General features: G+C 46.2%; 1 protein-coding gene across 9 annotated transcripts in view; it reads left to right on the forward strand.

Moving 5' to 3' along the window:
- The window catches only part of LOC147621429 (protein ANTI-SILENCING 1-like), a 134,861-nt gene that overhangs the window by 37,722 nt on the left and 74,286 nt on the right, over nucleotides 1-22,853 (forward strand). For all 9 annotated transcript variants that reach the window (XR_015269827.1, XR_015269826.1, XR_015269828.1 and 6 more), the window contains 3 exons: nucleotides 11,024-11,195; nucleotides 11,310-11,455; nucleotides 11,585-12,052. Coding sequence is in view for 6 of the 9 variants with exons in the window: in XM_086824168.1 (XP_086680294.1) it covers nucleotides 11,024-11,195; nucleotides 11,310-11,455; nucleotides 11,585-12,052 (786 nt within the window). In the remaining 3 variants the exon portion in view is untranslated. The remainder of the gene's footprint in view (nucleotides 1-11,023; nucleotides 11,196-11,309; nucleotides 11,456-11,584; nucleotides 12,053-22,853) is intronic.

Below are 22,853 nucleotides of genomic sequence, written 5' to 3' on the forward strand. Positions count from 1 at the left end.
GGAGAGAGAGAGAGGATGTGTATGAGAGAGGGAGAGAGAGTGTGTGTGTGAAAGAAAGAAAGCTGTATTAAACGTCTGCAAAAGGCCAAAATGATCTATGAGACCAAAATAGTCCATCCTCATCATCTGATCCTCATCATCTGGATACATCATCAAGATTCAAGGGTACAAAGTAAAATGAAATGAACTGAAATGAACCGGTAGAGTATAGAGATAGCTCCAAAAATGGGTATAAAAAACATCATCATCCTAGTGTGTTTGAAGTTTGAACTTTGAACTTTGGGTCTGGAGAAAGGCTTAAGGGAGGGAGGGAGAGAATGAGGGAGAGAGAGTGTGTGTGAGAGGGGCTGCCTTGGGCCCTGAAAGCCCTCGTCTAAAGACTCAAACCAACATTTTTTGTGTGTGTGTGTGTGTGTGTGTGTGTGTGTGTGGATGCCTCGATCAGGCAGTTGTACGCCTCGAAGTGTTAGAGGCGCACCTCGTAACAACTATGGGAGTGATCCTGCAACATGGACAGAAACACACATGATTTGCTCTTGTTTCACATCACGATCTCCTCCATTCAACTTGAATTAGTGCTCCCACATGATTTGGTTCTTGTGGAAGTTCTTGGAGATGATCCTACGACGAGATAGAAGGCAAGTAACAAAAAGCACTTCCCATGACGGTGACCATGCTTCGAAAGCATGTAGTTGCTACGAGACAAATATGTCCTACTCAAATACCAAAATAAGGGACACTAGGGCTTGCTGATGGGGCTTGGCTCAACCAGTGGAATGTCCACTTCAAGTTTCACCCTTTCCCAAATGCTCGGAAGATTCAGATGGTGAGGGGTCTCTTGAAGGAGAAGGCTCTTACTGAGTGGAGATAACTCTACTTGGGCAGATTTTAAGGCGCAATTTCAGGATGAGTTTCTTCAGGCGGAGGACATGTTTGATGTCGTGACCAAGAGCCAAAATAAAAAACAAGCCTCTCAGAAATTTCACAATCCAAGTAGTTCCGAACAGGATTCTTAGCGTAAACATAAGTTTAGGTTTGGAAGGCTTCATAGAACAAAAATCAAACTGACCTCAAGCTCGAGGGTGGTTCCAGAAGGGAGACTATGGCTAGGAGGAGGATTGCTAGCCACAATCTATTGCGGTCATCGACCTTAGATTCTATGTGGGTTATTCTAACCTTGTCACGGTTTCCAGGTATGTGGTCCTAACATTGGCATTAGAGCTAGACCTACTAGCACGAAGAGGAATTCCGAAAAGAGGTGAGAAAGAAATCCATTGCCAAGATCTTCTGGATTTAGGCCAAGAGGCTTGCTCTTTAGTCTTCCAAGTTCTAAGGTTGTATGGGACACCGAGGGCGGAGGAAGCTTGCATGAAAGAAGATGATGGTGTGGTTGGGTTTGCAAGGAATTGCATTCTGCTGTTGCATATCCATGAAAAGGAAGGTGCCTTTGCTATGCACTTGTTTAGTTTGATTGTGCTTTTTGTCATTAGCTTCGTCATCTATACGATAGAGACAACGAAGCTAATGACAAAAGTGTTTCTCTGTTCGAGTCTTAGAACGAGCGTGCTTGTTTTTGACCCGGCTCGAAAAACAAAAAAAGTTTGAGTGTGCTTTTTAGGTCCCAAGATCCAGGCGCGTGAAGATGTTACAACCCCATAGTTCTGCTAAATGCAAAATAGCAATGATTAGTACAAACCTCCTAAGAGGGGTGCAGGCTAGCTCACCACCCAACCGTAGGTTCATATCCGCAAACCTCCCCTGAGCCAGAGGCTAAGGCTCCAATCCCACGAACCATGCTAGTAAGCTTTGGTATACCACCAATGCTTGCTTGTTGAGGCCTTTGGCATGACTATCCGTGATTCATCAAATCCAATCATGTTTTCAACAGTAATCCTGGTCCATCACACAGACCTTTATTCCAGGAGGGTCGACTTGTGGCTTTTAAAAGCAAAGAAGTTTTAACAAGCGTTAGTAAAGCTTAACCGCTTTGCCTGCATCTGGTAAAGCATAACCACTTTACCTAGAATATAGGCACAATCATAGTTTCAAATACCAAGCAACTAGAAAACACTCTCTCCGATCATTTGCAATCCATAATCACATTCTTCCTTCCTCTTTGTAATTGATTTCCCAAATCAATTGCTGCTTCCCTTCGGTCTAGAAATCCACCAAATAGGAATATAGATGTATCGAGAAACCTTGCATGTAGCATATCTAGCGTCCCATATCACCAAGATACACTTTGTACAAGGCCCCCCTTTAGACATAAGATTAAGTCAGAATGATCAATTCCTTCTCAATCTGATACTTCCTCTTGAGGCTACGGTAAATGTAAAACACACGTCTACAGCAATCGTAAAACACACGTCTACAGCAATCGTACCCCAAAGAAGATCTCGAGGATGTCGTAACTGTAAAACACTCATCCACGATGATCCTACCTGAAGTAAAACTGTGCTTGTAGCAAGTCACTAGCGTAAAATCATACTTGCATAAGGCTACCCAGATCTTGAGTATATCTACCACAATCATGTGGACCTCAATCCAAAATACAGGAGGATAGTCTCGAGGAATGCTATGTTTACCTAGAATAGGATCGTTTCTCGAAAGAAACAATAATCCCACTACGAAGTTGCTAAACTCTCCCAAGGAATCAACCATATAGCCATTTTGACCTTTGTATTTGCGCAGTGGAAACTCGAGCCTCATCGGGTAGATAAAATCCCTGCATGATCAAGTTCTATCAAATAACTTTGACTCTCACAGAGGAAGTGATAGCATGTCTCATCTCAAAATCTGAGGTGGAACAAAGGTGCACGAAGCAGGCCTTCGTAAGGGTTGTGGCATGGGTACTTAATTTATCTTCAAGAAAGGCTTGAGAAACTCTGGAAGTAGTCCGCCGGTTTGACGTTGCGCCGCCTGACCTGAAGAGGAGGCAACATTCTAGTTGGGTTTGCTGCTGGATCCTCCGCGTGGGTGTCACCATTTGGCCACCCATTTGGTCCTTCTCCATTTTTGGTGCCACTTCTATGGGACTATCACTCCATAGAGCGGCCATATTTCTGCCATGTTCACATGAGGCCAAGCCAGTGTCTCATGTGAAAGGGCCAGCTACTTTGTGTCACATGGACGGGAGCTAGTCTCGTGCCACCCGCGTGTGACCAAGATCGTGTCATATGGATGGGAACCTGTATCGTGCCACCCGTGTATGGCTAGGACGGTATCTTGTCCATGGGACTGTCACTCCATGGAAGGACCTGTGTTTGTATCGCATCTTGCCTATGGGATTGTCACTCCATAGGAAGGCGAGGGTTTTCACATTCTGTTGCGCCAGAATTGTGCCCGACTAGAATGTCTTGTACAAGTTTCATTTTCAGCTTTGTGGTTGCTTATGTTGTTCATTAATATCAAGGTTAAGTGATCTAAGATTGTGCATTTGTTTTCTGATTGTGGTTGGTATCCCGTGGGGGAGCAGTTACACTGGGCCTGAGTTTTGGGCAGCCAGTAGACTACAGCTTCTTCCGATGCCTCCTCATTGAGGGAGCTGGTATCTTCAAGCTCCCATCTGTATCTTCGTGGTTTTGCATCACTCTAGGCCCTCCACCCCAAAGAGTAGTGTGATGAGCTTCTCCTTCCCTTTGAGATGTAGTGCTGGGGATGAAATGGAGCACGGAGTCTGTCTGTTGCCACCCACTGGCAGGCAATAGAGCTTTCACACCATTTGCGTGATCTGTGTATCACCGACGTGCTCACTCACTTTCGGCCATTGGCACGAATGGAGGTGGGTGGCTTTGGCTACAAAGGCCCGGGAGGGGAGCTCGTGGTCATCCCGTTTGGAGGCGGCTCTCTTTGTATTTTCTCCACGTTTCGGTGGCAGTACCTCTCCCTCCTTCCTACTAATACCTTCATTGTGATAGATGGAGCCCAGAGTATGCATATTCCAGGGCCCGGACAGAGTGGCTTTGCATGGAGGGCAGGATTCGTGTCCACCTCGCGAGGCTTCACCCCAAGACAGATAGTGATTACTTTCCATCCAAACCCACACCCAAGACTGTTCGAGTGGAGGGCAGTTCCTACAGTTCTGCCTCCCATTGGTCTTAGTTATGTGGATTGTGTCATGGAACATTTGGGGTTTGGGAGGACGGCAGTGTTTACAGAGGCATGGGATCCTCAAAGAGGAGCTTCATAGAGTTGTAGTTGGGGGACCCATTGATTTTCTTTCTCTAGAAGCATCATCTATCCGAGAGCTGTACCCACTGTTGTGGGAAGATTCTTTAGGGCACGATTCACACCTTTTAATTCCATGCTTTTGGTCCCCCTTCCACACAAGGTGGGGTATGCATTTCCGTTAGCGAAAGTTCTTCACCCCAATAATCAATTTAGGCACCATTGTCACTCGGAGAGCTGAGTGGGTGATTATCTCGATTGGAGAGGACGGAGTGGGCTTCCTGAACCTCTATGCACCAAACACTGCAGTAGGCAGGCCCACTTTTTGGAGCACGGTTCGTCAGTCTCTCCAAAAAGCTGATTATTTGTGCATGGGTGGTGATTTCAACATGTTAGAGATGGCAGAGGACACACTCGGAGGTGGCATGATCACAGTTTTAGGCACGAAATACTCGGCCTAGGAGGAGCTGATTCTAGGTTTGAGGGGACATGGCATCTACCAAAGTTCAGGCATAGCCCCGGGAGTTTGTACTTCTCGCGATCAATCCGACACGAGGTGTACGGGCCCTAGCCTTTCTAAATTAGACAAGTTTTATGTGGATGCGTGGGCTTGTGGACGGGCTGACATGGTTGGTATTCTGGTAGGCACTACTTTCTCCGATCATGCACACGTCATTCTCTCCCTCGAGGATGCATGGAAGCAAGACGACATTTGAGCACCCGGATCCCGGATTGCCTCATTCAGGACTCCGAGATTTGCATCAGAGTTCGGGAGATTTGGAGAGATTTGGTTTCCACTTTGGTTCTGCTACAAGAGCTTTGGATGTAGGCCTTCGACAGATCAATAATTTGTTACAGAAGGCCATACAGAGTAGTCTGGCTGGCTTCAAAAAGCAAGAGAGGAGCATCCATTGGAGCCTTGCCTTGTTCCAATGGCTTCAAGAGAGTACTCTAGATAGCCCGTGGATTGAGACCCAGTTGGCTGCAGCCCATACAGACCTTAGCTCCATTGAGGAGCGGAGAGTGGAGTACAGACACCCTGCTAGAGCCTCCTTTAAGACCTAGGTGGGCAACAGGGTCACCGGAGATTTCTTAGAGATTTCAGGCCCACAAAGGCGGAGGGATCGTATCCGCATGTTGCGAGGCGAGGATGGATCCATAGTTGGCAGATCCCCTGTAGGAGTGAGCCATTGCCACGGATTTCTTCTGTTCCCTTCTCGCTGGAACCCCCCTATCCTCTCAGGTGCTGGATGCACGTGAGCGGGTTTCGTGGCACACGTGAGAGGTGGCCCCCCCGCTCTCCGGACTTTCCTATTGGCACCCTTTACTTCAGAGGAGCTTGCGGAGGCTCTGATGGCACTCCCCAAGGGAAAATGCCTAGGAGAAGATGGGCTTTTGGTTTCCTTATTTCTTCGTCATTGGGATCTCACAGAAGGTGGCAAAGCTATCTTCTATGAGATTATGACCACAGGCTCCATGCTGAAGAGGCTGTAAGAGGGATTGATTCATTTGATTCCCAAGGAGGGTGGTGACAGATTGGAGATTTGACAGTGGAGACCGATCACCCTCCTAGGGACCGCATACAAAATCTTAGCCAAAGCCATCATCTGGCGATTGCAGCCTTTCCTCCCAAATTTGATTCATGGCACACAGACGAGTTTTATCCAAGATTGGAGCATTGTAGACATCATCTTCACTTTTTGGGAGGCGACCGCTTCAGCCAGGTTGAGGCAACAAGATCTTCTAGTTCTCCTTCTGGATTTTGAGAAAGCCTATGACATGGTGGACGGGCTTTCTGGAGGGGACGATGTGCCAGATGGGATTTCCTAAGGAGTGGGTCCGAGGTGTTTCTAGGCTCTATTTGGCTTCGCACAGCCAGGTTCTCATTTAGGGAGCGAGAGGTGACAGATTTCTGCTTTCTCACTCAATCCAGCAAGAGGGGAGTCTCGTCACCCTGGGCGCAACTCTATTGGCCGCAACCAGAGGGGACTTGAGAACCTGGCTCAAGAGGTTCCGAATCGTCCGGAAAAACACAAAGCACTCATTTGGAAGTGGGCGGAAGCAAACAATGACTGAAAAGCCGAGACTTCAGTCAATGGGTCTGCATCAGGATAGAAATAATGGTGCCATCTAGCAAAATAGGCCTGCACCTCCCAAATTGGTATCGGGCTCTATGACAGGGTGCTATCTACTAGGGCTTCTGAATTGAATGCAATGCTGATGTAACTCTTGCCCAAGAAACAAATGCTGGTGATCCATCCCTAGTCCCCAATGAGGGCTGCCTACAAGAGGTCTCGAATTTGCTTGCGCGATGGTTGCCAACCAATTTGCAGACAAGTGTGGTGGCTTCCAACCATTGAACTGAAGAGACTGAGGGTGGGAGGTTCCCATCGGAAAATTGCAGTTGAGGATGCCCTTAGATGGGGAAGATGGAGCCGGTGTCATGAGAGTCCTCTGGGGGGTGGCCTTCGACTGCGAAGAGAGCACGAGATCGGCGAGAAACAAGGGAGTGAGGAGAAAACTGCTTTGGCTAAGCATGGGAGGCACTGAGGCAAAGTGAGGCCAGACAGTGGCAAATCGAACAGGGCCTAGGACGGGCGGGCGAGAAAACATATCCTGGCCTGAAAGGCCTAACTCCTTGAGTTATCATGCATTTCCAGAGAAAACCATAATGAAAGCGATAAGCACTTCTGCATTCTGCTCTCTTCCCAAATGCAAACCGTAAGTAGCATGTCTCAACCAACTACCACATACAAACTGGTCCAAGCTACTCTTCACCCCCCTCAAAATTGGGTGTGAACTCAAGGCAAGCTTCAAACAATAGCTTCCTCGTGTCACAAGTTACGGGAATCTCAGTAATGCTTGGAGACTCCCCACGACAATGTAACAAGTCCTGAAATCAAAGAGATCGTATCAACCAGTCCTCACAGCTGTCCCATCAGGACGCAACTGATTGAATCCCTAGGACTACATAAGACCTTTCTCATCCACGAAGGATTTCAATGAGAGAGGTCCAAATTCTCACAAAAGCAAGAAGTTCCACTCCTATACTACTGTATGTCCATTCCATTGTCCTCACACGTCCCTGAAAGCGGACACACAACCTCATCGCAGAGGATCTGTACCCATTCCAGTTGTTTCCTTGGTTGGCTATACGAATGCTGGGAAAAGCACACTTCTTAATAGGCATATCCGAAAATAATGTAAAGAAAAGGTGGCTCAAGTGTTTTTTCGAATGGGGAAAATTCGTGAAAATAGCTGCAAAAGGGGTGCGCCCGATTTCCTTGCGGGTAAGTGATGAAAAACCAGAGAAGCGGGGGGGGGTATGCAGAAAACAGAGAGAAGTGGGAAGAGAAAAATCAAGACCAGAGGGCAGATGAACCAGAGGTTCTAAAAAGTGGAGAATATCTTCTGTTCATGCCATGTAGGGTTTCGAATTACAAAGGAAATCAAGCTGCTTCTATTGATACGCCTTCTGAAACTTCCGTCAAGTGAAGGTGTCTGCTGTTGAATTCATGCGCTGGCGATTCTCGGACACAGTTAAACGGTGTGCAGCTGCAGGTATACAAAGGAAAATCGCCTTGGGAAGGGCTCTGAGGTGCGGCTGTCGTGGACAATTTAAGCAGCCTTTGCTGAAGCGATGAGTGCACAAGAGAGCTGGTGAGGTGACGGGGTGGTTAGCAGACGCCTCGTAGAGCAGCGCACTAGGGAGTGTGGAGCGCATGCGGTCTACTTCAGAGTGTCTGAGGAGCATGAGAATATTGAAACTGCAAGCATGGGAGGATTAGCGAGCGAAGCAAAGTGACTGGCGCAGCTACAGCCATACGGAGCTTCTCAGTTTCTTATTCCTCAAGGAAGTATGCATGATGGTGTTATCGTTGGAGATGAGGCCATGTATTTTCCTCAACGAAGAACAATTGATAATGTATCTGTGATGACTTGAGGGCTTGGTGTTAAGGCTCTCCTTTTGATGTTGAGCTCATGTGGGCATATTGACGGGCTGTTGGTCAGTATAGTGGGCTGCTATGGTCAAGTTTTTGGCTACCAATGGTTTTTATCAAAACTATATTGATGCCTTTGTGGGTTGTGGACCTTGATGCATTCCATGGCTATGTTGATGATTATGATGTTGATGGAAACGCATAAGAAGTGACAGGCTGATGCAGAGCTACTGGGAGGCTCATAGAGGCTAAAATACCATAGGTGTTGTGTTTTGGTGACTTATGTGCACTACTTGTCTCTGGTCTTCACAAAACTCTTTTCCAAAATAATATACTACATGATTGCATTGATGAGGCCATGTGTTGGTGACCTGGTAAGCTTGTACCCATCTGTCTAAATTGAAAAGCTTCTGCTGGTGGTTCTCCTTGAAGAGTTATATGTTGTGTTTCTTTGGTGGGATTTGAAAGCTACTTTCACAGCCAGAAGTCTCGCGCTTTCCCAGCGACACCGTCCACGTCACGACAACGTGTGCTTTAATTTTTTGCTCCAAAAAGAGTACTCATGCCACGCCTTGCTCTTTTTTTTTTTGGAGAAAAGTGTTGTTCTACAGTGCGCCACCCAGGTCCAGCCTGATTAGCCTTGTAGAGGATGCCCTTGCTTTCGAGAAGTCTTGCGTCTCTGTAGTGCGCACCCATAAGCCTGTACGCAAGCCACATGTGGGTGCCCACCATAAGCATGCGCATGCCAAACCTGTACAACTGTACAGCCTGCTCAAGACACACTACAGCTCGAGCTCTCTCTCTGCAGGAAGATTATGCCCTCTCTATTCTATGCACACACGAATTCCCTAGTTGACCATAGCCACCAGTGATATTAGGTTTCGTTGTCCCACAGCCTGACGAACAGAGTATTTACCTGTATGGTCATCATAAGCATGAGCTGCTGCATGAATGCCTCCATAGAGGATGCACATCACACTCAGCTGTCTACAGAACAAAACAGTCCTCTCTAAGTTGCTTTAGGACAGCACGGAAACCCCTTTCACAAGCTCACAATCAAACTCTATGGGAATCCTTATGTTACAGCCCCCACGGATTAAACGCAAAACACGGGTGATTAGTACAACCCCCCTAAGATAGGTGCAAGCTAGCTCACCATCCAACTGTAGGTTCACACCCGCAAACCTCCCCCAAGCCAGAGGCTAAGACTCCAATCCCACGAACCATTCCTGTCAGCACTGGTTTACCACCTGAGGCCTTTGGCATGACTGTCTGTGATCCGTTGAATCCAGTCATGTTCCCGACGGTAATCCTGGTCCTGGTATTAGAACCGAGTGCTAGTGACCAGAGATGTGACTACTTGTAGTTGCTTATTACTTTCTTGCATGATCATCAATCTTGCCTATTTTGAGTTTACCAACATTACCTTCATGTTAGGCTCTTACACAATTGTTAGGCCCACATACTTGGAAAACCTATCAGGATTGAAGATATTTGCGTCAGATCCAGTGTGAATGACTGCTATAGAATTTGGCTAGTGACTCTTCTCCCAGCCATCGGTCCTGTTCTGGAACCACCCCTGAGGTTGACATCCACATTGCCGTGAGTCAGCCAAGCTTGGTAGCATGCCCTGCGTCTCATATCACCAGATCACCCGCCCGCCTGCAGCCACCCTTGGCCCTGAGGTCTCTCTCCTTGGTAGACGTCTCCACCATCAGGATCCCTCATAATAATTATAAGTGAGCCGAAGGCACAATTACAAATGAGGCTATTAATGGCCTACTGCTTTTTTTATAGCTTTTAGCCAATATTAGCCTCTAGTTAGTTTTTGATTGACGCAAGGCCAATCTAGATGCCATCATTGCTAGCGGAGGAGGAGGCAGGATGATAGCAGGGTAAGTGGGGAGCTCTCAGCTGTCAGATTCTGTTCAGCATTAGTACTTGTAAATAAATTGTATTTTTAAGCCAGAAAAGCATGTTGTGAAGCAGCCTGATCAGTTTCATGTCTTCACAACCTGTGCAACGTGGGCTTATTTAATGCCTTTTCTCATCATCTAGTTGACTTCAGACCTTTACTGTTCAACACCTTTCTCATCAGCAGGGAATTGGCAGCATGATCAACCCCAACAGCAGCAGCCATGGTTCTTATGTTGATAGAGGTTCACATTAAACTTAAGCCGGCTCTGCTAATTCTTTTCATTTGCAGCCTTAAGCGCAGTAGATTCGGTATTGGTCCATGTTCCATTTCTTTGTTCTTAGATAGATAGGCGTGGCAGGGGTGCTAGGGTTTGGATGAATGGTTTGGCTTGGTGTTGACCTAGCCTTGGGCTTGAGGGAGCTCCCTAAGGAGCAATGGGCTGGTGAACGTGTCAGTTCTCATCTAGGTTTTGTTACTTTCTTGTGGTTGTTTTGCAAGAAAGTTATGTTTGGAGTTCATCTGAAGACTCAGAGCTAGGAAGGATTTGTCTGTGCCGTGGATGGAGATTTTGCACTTGGAATGAGTTGAAGGAGGAGGCGACAAACTTTCTGTAGAGATCATGTTGAATCTTGGTTGCTTTTTACAGAACAGTTTAGTTTTTCTCCTTCAAGGGGACTCTTCAAGAGGTTGTTGGGATCCTTCAAATATAAATAGGTTGTGAATTGTGTTATCCTTTTGCTGGAGCCTACACGTTTTCTTATTTCCCTTGCTTTGGCCCAACTACCTAAGGTTTTTCTCCACAACATTAATTCTTCCTTTTAGGCTGTAAAAATTTATGGGTAATTGTTTTAGAACTTTTTGAAGCTTTTTGGGTGTATTATATCACATGAAAAGTCTAGAGTTTGGTTGTTTGATTTCCTTCATTAAGTCTGATTAGGCGTGTGGGCTATGCTAACATTGGTGGGCTTTTGTTTTTTCCCAAATGGCTGTGCTCCAGGATTGTATTGTGAGGAAATGCAAGGTTTTGTGCACTTGCGAAGATGCTCGGAACAAGCAACCATCAGAAGATGATCTTAGAGATGCAGATCATTTCTTTGGTAGGATATACAATGTTGACCTTAAGAAGCTTTCCAACATACAGGGGATTGTCAAGATACTAGGCCAGGATGGTAAGATTTATTGAATGCAAATTCAGTTGCCTCAATGCGAACGTGCGCGTGTATGTGAATTATCTAAGGATTTGTATTATCGATATAAGTATTCGTAAGGGTGGGTTCTTTCAGTTCTTTTCAACAAGCCAGAATGGGTCTCAAATGAAAGTGACGACGGGTCGGGTAAACCAGATGCGGGCACCTCTGCCATGTACAAAACCCCTTCTGGTACCATGCATGAGACTCTAGCTGTACAACAGGCTGTGGAAGCTGGGCAAGTATGTACCCCTTGTAAACCCAGATAAAAGCTGCCGTGGAATGTTTTTCTTAAAATATTAGTTAAATCCTGCGTAGAGTTACTTAACTGTAATTGAGAGTTGTACTTAAGCTTTGTTGGTGCTTTGCAGCTAGATTCTGAAAAGAGAGCTAGAGACTCTGAAGATTTAAGTGAACATCAGGGGAAATCCATGCCCTTGGAACGCGCCTCTAAACCGGATGTCTCAGCACTGAAGAGACCCAATTTAACTTCTGACAAGGACAAGGAGAAAAGGGCCAAGTTTCCAAGTAGTGTAAAGCAAGAAAGTGTACAAGCATCCAAAGGGGCATCAAAGGCGTCTCAGGATGCCATGGAAAGGAGTCCTCTCATACCACAACAACCTTTGACAAGATCTGCGAGCGCAAAGAGAAGTGAGCAGCATGTACCCAAGGTGGAAGCACAAAGCCTGGAAACAAAGAAGACTTCGACAGCGGAGGAGATGTTTCCGAATACTGGAAGGGCCTTGTTTGCAGATCCTCTAACTTGGCCAGGAAGTTCGATACCAACCCGTGCACGTAGCAAACAGCTACAGCATCAAGACAAGATTCTACCTAAGAAGGTCAGTTACTCGAAAGATAGACATTGAATGTCAATTAACATAGGAATCTTAATCACTTGTTCGATGGATTCTTACACACATCATGCCCAAGGGCAGTTTACAACGACAAACAAAGCCAATTAACAATTACTTGCTAGATGGATCCTAACACAAGTATCATGCCCAAGGGCAGTTTATAATGACAAACAGAGCCAATTAACATAGGAATCTTAATCACTTGCTAGATGGATTCTAACACAAGTATCATGCCCAAGGGCAGTTTTACAATGACAAACAAAACCATTTTGTTTTGAGCATGCATCGAGGTGGGCAACACATTCTGTTCTGAACTTGTAGTAAGTGTTAGGATTTTTTCTGATCCCAAATTTTGGCAAGAGAACTAGAAGTGTGGGGCACATGATTGTACTTAGCCATGATGAGTGTTGTCGATCTTGGTAGTGAGTAGGAGAACATTATTATTAAGAAAAGATGCCCATCTTAGTGTGTGAAAGGGGCAATTTTGTTGTAGAAAGGGATAACTTATTTTAATATTCTCACTAGGAAACTCACGAGGAGAGTTACGTTATTGGTTGAAGCTTTCGTAAAGCTATGTTTAGCTTTAGCAAAGGTATAAAAAACCCTTAAGGTCTTGCTTTTTGTAGATGGACTGAATAATACAAACTTACTTAAAAAAAATTTAAAAAATTCAAAGTTTTGTATTCCTTCTGTGCGTTGGGGCCCACAAGGTACTTTGTGTGTTGAATCAACTTAGAGATGGCTGGGTTCTATAAGCAAGCTAAATTTCAAAAGCTTGAAGGCAAGAGCTTGGCTAAGTAAAGCATAGGAAAGAAAGCACAGTAGAGGCCTGTCGCTCCCCCGCATCTGCCCTCCTGCCTGTGCACCCAGCCTTCCACAGCCCCCCCCCCCTCTCTCTCTCTCTCTCTCTCTCTCTCTCTCTCTCTCGGCACCTCCATAGTGTACCCCTCCGTCCCACATGATATTGTATCCCCTCACTATATTCCACTCACCTCCATAGCGTACCCCCCCCCTCACTATATTCACACCCTATAAGGGTTTCTGTTTACCTTCCATTTCCAGTTTCATTTTCTAGGTGCCTGTAGTATCATCTTTATTTTTCATTTTCTGGGTTTTTTTATCCAGACATTGTATCAGATCCACCATGATGTAACTTTTGGTCTCATAGGTCATTATGGCCTTTTGAAGACGTTAATATAACATTTCATTTCATTTCATTTCATTTTTCTCTCTCGGCTAGCACGCTGCCTTGCTAGTGATGGCCATGCACAGCTTAATCACCTCTGCAAACCTGCCCGCCACCAATCCTGCGCAAAGACTAAGCTCTCTCTCTCTCTCTCTCTCTCTCTCTCTCTCTCATTTTCTGGGTTTTTTTATCCAGACATTGTATCAGATCCACCATGATGTAACTTTTGGTCTCATAGGTCATTATGGCCTTTTGAAGACGTTAATATAACATTTCATTTCATTTCATTTCTTCGCCCCCTTTCCCCCTGTTCGCTTGTCTCTCTTCGCCCCCACAAGTTGTTCAATAGAGCCCTTTGTGAAGGATTTCCACCCTCTTGGTCCACCAACACCATCACCCCCATCCTCAAAGTTGGAGATCCACTTGATCCTAATAATTACAAGGCGATCATCATTGGCCACACATAGGCCAAACTCTACGGATCAGTGCTAGAGGCGGAGCTCAGCTCAATTGCAGAGAGCCAGGGATGCAAAGCCTCAGGTCATGCTGGCTTTCGGAGGAGCTATTCTACCCTTGACCACATCTTCACCCTCCATGCCATCATCGAGGAGGGTAGAGCACGACATCAGAGGATTTACTGCTGCTTTGTGGATTTCCGCAAAGCCTTTGATACTGTACCCCGAGCCCGCCTCCTACACCGTCTACAGGAGATCGGAGTCCCATCTAATATGGTTTGGAGCATCATCGCCCTCTATGAGTCCGTCACCGGATGAGTGAGAGCCTTAGGAGGTACATCACAGGAGATTTCCAGCACCATTGGGGTGAAACAGGGCTGCCCTCTACAACCACTCTTTTTGGCCTCTACGTTGATGAGATCTCGAGCTTCATTGACGGATTAGGTGGGGCTGGTCCCACATTGGTAGGCATATTGATCCCCATACTACTTTATGCAGATGACATCGTCGTCCTCTCAGACTCGGCCGAAGGACTTCAGAGACAGTTGGATGCCTTACATGACTTTTGCACTCAGCGGGACCTCTATTAACCTTGGTAAAACCAAGGTAACGGTCGTCAATACCTCTCGCCCCTTCACATCGAGATTGAGCTTCACATATAGAGGGGATCCTGTGGAGATTGTCTCATCCTATGTCTACCTTGGTGTCACTTTCAGTTGCCCACGCTTTACCATGATTGCCGCAGCACATGCTAGAGTGACGTGGGGATATGCAGCCTTGAGCTTACTTGAGCAGCAATGCTTCCAGACACACTTCCAGGAGCCCAAGACGAACAGGTCATGATGTTCTTCCGTATGATCCGCAACACACCATCAGTCACACACCAGATCATCCAGGCAGAGTTTGTTGCAGCCCCGATGCTAGTGGATGCACTCTTCCAGACAGTGACATACCTCCGTCGCATCAGTCACATGGATCCCCATAGGTACCCGAGGCTTGCCTTGGAGTCCTCTAGACAGCTAGCACTTGAGGGCCACTCTGGAGTATGGTATGCACTAGTTTCCACTTGGTTCTCAGTATATGGGCTCCGCATGGACCCGCCTACCCCCCCTTCAGTACAGTTTGGACTCCCCTTTTCTCCGTCTGTCTCACGAGGATACCAACCGGGTTATTCGGTTAGATCTTCTTAGCCTCTACACACATTGCACATGGATCACACCTCCGGAGCTCCCCATGAAGATGCACTTCTACAGAGATCACTTCCTCAACACTTATTGAGGATGGATTCATCCTGCAGCCGGGCTACTTGAGTGTTCACATGTCCCATGCCATGCGGATTGCGATTGGCCACATACGAGTTTCATCCCACCACCTCAGAGTGGAGACAGGTAGAGTTGAGCGCATCTTCAGAGCCGGGAAGCTCATATGGAGACCTAAAGAGGAGATCCCGACCCAGAGAGAAGAGGATCTGCCGACTATGCCACACAGAGGTTGAGATGGAGGAGCATTACATATGCCGCTGCCCAGTATACTATGAGATCCGCGTGAGGTTTCACTGTCTATTTCGTGAGGGATTTTGTCCACTCTTCAAGATCCTTGACTTCCATGACCAACGTTGCCTTTGCCTCTTCCTGCGTGAGCTCCGCAGATACAGGGACGCCTGGAGAGAGCTTTCGCCGAAGCCACCCCGCCCCCTCCCTTGCCATCCAACCGTCACTAGTTTCTTCGGGACCTAGGAGGTGGAGGACACCGACATAGTGGATCTTGTGGACTCTCCATGAGCTGCTCTGGGCCTACCTCGCCTGAGAGGAGTTACCTCGGACCGAGCCTGTGCACTCCAGTGTGCCGGACGCCCTCGGTCCCCCCGTCAGCCACACGATCACCTCATGAGCTCCAGGTCCAGAACATGCTCCACCGCCATCGAGCTACCTTTCCATGTGACATAGCTGAGGGAGACCTCTCGGCCATACTCATTAGCCCCATGCTTGATATTTTGGAGAGTGGTATACCATCTACTTGGAGCTGATGTTGCTCTCATGTTTCTATGTTCTTAGTATTCCATGATGAGTTTCCATGGACAGTTTTGTATCACCCTAGTGAGATAGCTATGCTTATGTTTTCTTTGTGTTTTGTTTTCCATTCCATGGTGAGATATACCATGGACATTATTGTATCACTTTGGTCTCATAGGCCCATTGGGTCTTTAGTAGACGCTTAATATATCTTTCTTTCTTTCTTTCTTTCCCTGCCTTTGCCATCTTCCACTCTTCCGCCTGTCCCTTCTTGAGCTTCTTGCCCACCCATCTCTCTGCGCCCCTGCCGTCTCTTTCCTGCTTTCTGCCAGCCTTCCCATCCTCAGTCTCCGCCTCCGCGTCTGCCTCCACCTCCACCTCTGCCCTCCCTCCCTGCACTTCCTTTCTCTGCCCTCCTCCCGCTTCCTGTTGCTCCTCCTGCCCACCTTCCTCCCGCGCCCACCGCTTCATTATCCGCCTCCACCCACCTCTCTGCCGCTACGCCCTTTTTTGATAGCTTCTTGAGTTTTCTTTTTCCTCCGCCGGGTCTTTGTCTCCTGTCGCCCCTTTTTGATTTTTCCCCTCCTTTCCACGCCCTTCCTCTCCCTCCCTGTTCCGTCAAGTTCTAGTGATCGGGTTGCAGCTATTTCGGCAAGTGTTGGCTTCCTTCACCCCTTCAAGAGGACTCCATGGCAGCTGCTCCGTCATCCCCAACCGAGGTCGCCATCCCTTGCCTACTTTTAGGAGTGGACCTCCAGCTCTTGGCTTCAACAGTCTCCTCCCTTGTGGCCTCTTGTTTGGTTTGCAAGCTTGTGGGGAGCGGCCCAACATGTGGTCAGATTCCAGGCAGCCCTCATTGTTGGGACCGGCAAAATCACTGATTCTATTATCTTGGACATAGCTACACCCAGGTAGAGTCCCCCACAACAGCTGACAGAGTGCTTCAGCAGAGTCCCATTGCAGTACGCACAGCTCAGGCTTTCTTTGCTCGATGGCATCACGGCTTTGACCCCGCATTCCACCCCCTTGCAGGATTGGATGGGTTCCCTTGTCACAATTTGCTTCCCAGCTCTCCGAAAGGAGTTTATCCTCCTCGTTAGATTCCTCCTAGACTGCTGCCACATGAGTTGGGATTCCCTCCATCAGAGTTTGCATTGCCTCCCCGAAGTCTCTCTCGTAGGTCATCGTGTTGCTTAGCCTCCTTCGGGAGGGGCCGATTCTACGTCGTGTAGAGTATTCAGGTCTCCCTGGGCAGTGCTTCATTCGTAGAGAAGGATGGAATAGCCTATTCTCGACTTCAAGTCCGCAGAGGTTGCTCCTTGGACCCGCAACCAGACCCACTTTGCCCACCCCCCCACCCCCCTACGGGTGCACGATAGGAGTGGAAGAGCCCAGTGGCCAGCCCTGCCCCTCTCAGCCAGATGGACAGGTGCCCGGCCAGCCCCCTTATTGGGAAACAACAGCCAGAGGGCTAGGTTGGTGGGACGCCGGAGGCAAAGATACCTTTTGGTAACCGTTATGAGCATTTATCTCAAGACCATGATCTTGACGGCGAGGTGGCCCCATGCACCTTGCAGGAGGTTCAGGCCGCCTCTATCCAGATGCCGTTGCACGAGGTTGTTGAGCGGAAAGCCAATCTTGCAGGCGTTTCCAGGCATGTACACACAGGCACAAGTCCGAGTGGAAAGCCAATCTTGTAGGCATTTTCGGGCATGTACACACAAGCACAAGTCCCAACGGAAAGCCAAGTCCACCAGGTATTCCAAGCATATACACACAAGCATAAGTCCCAACGGAACATTTAATCCCAAACATGATACTCTTGGCATGAACATATCAAGTCTCAGCAGAAGATCATGTCCGTTGTATCACATGATAAGCATCAATCTCATGCATAAGCATAAACCGACATCCATGTGGATGCTAGTCCAATGCATACACATAGTGAGAAAGCAAGGGTGGACCATTTGGGTAGCAAAATGGTGACATTGCCCCGGCTTCTAAAGAGTTGTCTGCAACTTAAAAGCATTCAAATATGTTTGAAGGAAGTGTAAGAAATTTCTAAAGAACTCATCTACCCATTTAGCATTGATCGAAAGATTGTCTTTGAATTTCACAAGGTAATGCCCCACTTCTGGTGGATCCTCAATGACTAGTTCATTGGGCTCCGACTAGTCATTGGCTCCGACTCTACATACTTGCCAAGGAGACTCACATGAAAAGCATTGTGTGTATGCCAATGTCTAGGCCATGCCAACTTCAAAGCCAGTTCATTGATCTTCTTGATCACTGGAAAACTCCCATTGTATCTAGTTGTAAGTTTAGGGTATGCATCCTCGTTTCTAGGCCTCTTCCTAAGTCTAGCTTTCTTCAATTTCAGCGATACCATTTTCTTTGACATCTAATTGCCTTCTATGTTTATCGGCATTTCTTTTATGTTTGTCGTGTGACCTTGCAATGGCTGTCTGCACCTTAGCAAAGGCAATATCCACGTCTCTTACATACTCATCGGCTGCAAATATCTCATCCTTTGTGCGAAGGATGGGTGGAAAACCATCTCACCATAAACAATCTCAAACGGGGCCTTTCCTGTAGATGCATTCGCCATGTTGTATGCGAATTTCACAAGCGGTCAGTACTTCTCCCAAGAAGACTTTTGATTTTCCACACAACATTTTAAGAGGTCCAACACGGCTGAATTTGTAGCTTCACTTTGACCATCCGGTTGAGGGTACAAGCTGACGAGAAGTCCAATTTGGTGCCCATGTTATCAAACAAGGCTTGCCAAAAGAGACTTGTAGTCTTGGGATCTCTATCCCATAGTTACGAGGAGTTTCAGAAACGCCTAATTTGAAACGGGTTTCAGAAATGTTTCAGAAGTTTCATATTTCAAACAAAAATACAAAAAGACAATTATATATATATATATATATATATATATATATATATATATATATATATATATATATATATATATATATATAATGTACAAGAAATAAGTGAGGCTAGAGCAGCCTATATAGTATAGTCTATAGAAACATATGCAAACGTTGGCTTACCCGGCAGTAGTATTCAGCTTGTGAGGGTGGACTGTGGACAGCAGTTGTGAGTCATGATTCGTCAACTTTACAGCGGCGACAATAGCAGGTACAAAGGCAATACACCAAAATTTGATGGACAACATGCTCAATACAAGAAGTAATTTGCTGAATTGACAAGAGACACACAATGAGCCAGAACGGTCGGCCTCTCCCTCAAATAAAGTATATTGATCTTGGGAGAATCAAGTACATTGTGTCATGGGTATTTCTGACCAGATTTCCATACCAGTGCATATGAATATAGTATTGTAAACAAGTGGTTGTCACTGTAGACTTGTAACTCACAGTACCCTCTCAAGTGCCCATGTTTCCTACCATCTGCTCTCTACTGTTCCACCAACACATGGTAGCAACAATCTACAAGAGAGCACATAGGACAAGAGAACACTACATAGGGTATGTGATCTTGTAATGCGGTTCCTCCCTCCTACTACTTGCTTCCATGTTTAAGCATAAAAGCTTACCAATTGCAAGTAGAGTCGATGACAGCGGAAGTCTTCGCGATGGAAGTGCTTGGAGTGTTGAAATCTTCGATTTGTCGCAATTCTTCGTGACAAAAGTCTTTAAGAGGATGAAGGGAACCCTGGGAACGCTTTCCCTATGGTTCAACTTGAGAATGGAAGGTCGAAATCAGGATTTTCAGCAAAAAGTCCAAAAATTACAGCAAGAAAGAGAGCTGTTTTATTGAATTTCAGTCATTGGGAAGTGTAGGAGAGTGAATAGCACCTGGAAACACTCTTGTAAGCTTGGGAAACACCTTAGCAAGCTTGGATATGGAGTTGGGAAGAAAGTGCAAAAAACACAGCCCAAAAGCCCTCATGAAGGAGGCGCCTTCTTCTAGAGAGAGGGAAGAGTGAGGTGGTGAGTTGTCCACTCTAGGTGGCAGGCACTGCTTTGTGGAGCAAGCTAGAAAGGACACATGGCTGGTTACTCCCTTTGTACAAAGGAGATAAGGTCTGGGCGGTGGACATTGGGTTTTGTCCACCTCGGGACATCAGTGTGTGTGAAGAAGGACATCAATCCCTGGCATATATAACTGCCATGGACACAAGTCCAATGTACATACATGATGAGAAAGCATGGGTGGACCAGTTGGGTGGCCAAATGGTGACATCCCTCCGGCTTCTAAACAGTTGTCCGCAACTGAAAAGCATCCAAATATGTCTGAAGCACTTGGGGGCAATCTCTGAAGAACTCTTTATCTACCCATTTAGCATCAAGGGGAAGATAGTTCTTAAATTTCACAAGGTAATGCCTGACAACTTTGCCTGCAGTAAGCTTGCGTTCCTTGTGATCCACAATCTACTCTGGCTGCAAGATCTCCTCAAGCTTATCCACTTCTAGTGAATCCTCAATGACCGTTTCACTGGGCTCCGGCCTGTCATTCTTGCGAAGGAGACTCACATGAAAAAAATTGTGTTTGTGCCAATGACTAGGCAATGCCAATCTGAAAGCCACTTCATTGATCTTCTCGGTCACTCGAAAAGGCCCATAGTACCTGCTTGCAAGCTTAGGATATGCACCCTCTTTGCCAGGCCTCTTTGCAAGTCTTGCTTTCTCAAATTTTTGCAATACCCAATCATTCTCTTTAACTTCCAATTGCCTTCTATGCTTGTCGGCAGTCTTTTTATGCTTGTCTTGTGACCTTGCAATGGTTGTCCGCACCTAAGCAAAAGCAATATCCAAGTTTCTTACATACTCATCAGCTGCTGCAAATATCTCATTCTTTGTGCGAAGGATGGGTGGCAAAACCACCTCACCATAAACAATCTCAAACAGGGCCTTTCCCGTAGATGCATGTGCCGTGTTGTTGTATTCAAATTCCACAAGCGGTAAGTATTTCTCCCAAGAAGATTTCTGATCCGCCACATAATATTTCATGAGATCCAACACGGTTGAATTTGCAGCCTCACTTTGCCCATCCGTTTGAGGGTGATAAGCTGAGGAGAAGTCCAATTTGGTGCCCATGCTATCAAATAAGGCGCGCCAAAAGAGACTTGTAGTCTTGGGATCTCTATCTCCCACAATGGACTTCGGCATTGCATGATGCTTGAACACTTGTGCAAGATATATTTTAACCATATGCTCAGCTTTGATGGTCTTTTTGACTGGCAAGAAGTGAGCTTGCTTGCTAAACTTGTCCACAATGGTCCAAATTGCATCATTACCCTGTTCGGTCCGTGGCAAGTCCATAATGAAATCCATTGTAATACTTTTCCATGGCTGCGTGGGAATAGGCAATAGCTGAAGCAAACTTGGTGCCTTTTGCCTATCAAATTTCACCTTTTGACATGCGATACATGCACGTACATGTGCCTCTATGTCGTTCCGCATACTTGGCTAAAAGAAATGCCACTCAATCATGTGCGTAGTAAGCATTATGACTCTATGACCAGCATATGGAGGAGCATGGCACTCATCCAAAATTTTTTGCCTCATGTCAGACACCACACGTAGGCAATCATCTTTCATGAGATAACCCTCTTTGATCACATAAGAGGCATGTGCATGACCAGCCATCAAATCAGCCCAAATAGTGGCAAAATCAGCATCCGTATGATACAAATCACGCATGGCTGACAAGTCCCCATAAGAGGCAACCGAGAAAGCTGCTACATACGGCTTTCGTGACAATGCATCTGTCACTACATTCTTCTTTCCTGGGGTGTGTAAGATTTGAAAATCAAACATAGAGAGGAAATCAGCCATCGTCATATGCTTCTCTCACAACGCAGTTTGGGTAAAAGAAAATACCTCAAACTCTGGTGATTTGTTTTCAAAGTGAAATCAGCCCCAAGAATAATGTTTCGATATGGTAAGTGCATGAATTACAACTTAGAGCTCTTTCTAATAAATGCCAAGAGATAGTTCTGTATCATGCAATCTATGGCTCTTATATGCCACGGCATGTTCCTCTTGACTTAGGACAGCTCCTATGCAATCTCCAGATGCATCACATTCCACACTAAAAGGCTTTTGCAAATCCGGAATGATCAACATTGGACCATGAGTAGTTGCATCTTTCAATTTGAGGAATGTATCCCTCTTTACATTAGTCCATTTGAATGTGGCTTTCTTTGTCAAATCATGCAAAGGAGAAGCAATCCATGCAAAGTGCCGAATGAACCTGTTGTAGTAATCCAAGAAAACTACGGATCTCATGCACCGAACTCAATTCAGGCCCTTTCGAATTGCATCAATCTTTGCAAGATCCATCCGCACTCCATCTTTGGACACAATATGCCCAAGATAATGTATCTCTGACAAGAGGAACTCACTCTTCTTTGCATTTATGGAGAGTTTATGCTTACGAAGTTCTTCAAAAACAATAGCCAAATGAGCTCTATGCTCTTCTTCGTCTTGGAGAAGACTAGGATGTCATCAAAGAAGACACCTGTAAATTTCTTGTACCCACGGAATATGCGATCCATCATTCTATTGAATGTAGGCAGGGCATTCGTAAGACCAAAGGATACTCAAAAATGCTGTCCTGAAAGCAGTTTTGTGTACATCCTCAGGTACTATACGTACTTGATGATACCCAATCTTGAGATCAATTCGACTAAAGCATGCCAATCCATCCAACTCGTCAAGGATGTCGTCTATGCGTGGAATTGGAAACCGATTCTTGATGGTAAGCTTATTTAAAGCTCTATAATCCACACACACATGAAAGGATCCATCCGTCTTTTGAACCAAGAGGACGGGTGAACAATATGGCGAAGAGCTTGGCTGAACCAAACCCTTCTCAAGAAGCTCATTTACCTGCTTCATGATCTCCTCTTTTTGGGATGCACTTACACGATCGGCTGGCCTATTAGGTGGTGAGCTACCCGGCACAAGATCAATGCGATGATCTTCCAGTCGTACGGGTGGCAACTCATCAGCAAAACAATCATTGTACTCTTGCAAAAATTTCAGCCTATCATTACTAAGAGTGTTTACATGTACATTATTTTCCTCAACAAGAAAATCAAGTACGCAAAAAACACTCTTTTTCATTACCTTCTTAATTTGTACATGAGATAGAAG

Source organism: Cibotium barometz, chromosome 30 (assembly GCF_041138505.1).
Source record: "Cibotium barometz isolate CiBa-2024 chromosome 30, ASM4113850v1, whole genome shotgun sequence".
In the NCBI taxonomy this organism is placed as follows: Eukaryota; Viridiplantae; Streptophyta; class Polypodiopsida; order Cyatheales; family Cibotiaceae; genus Cibotium; species Cibotium barometz.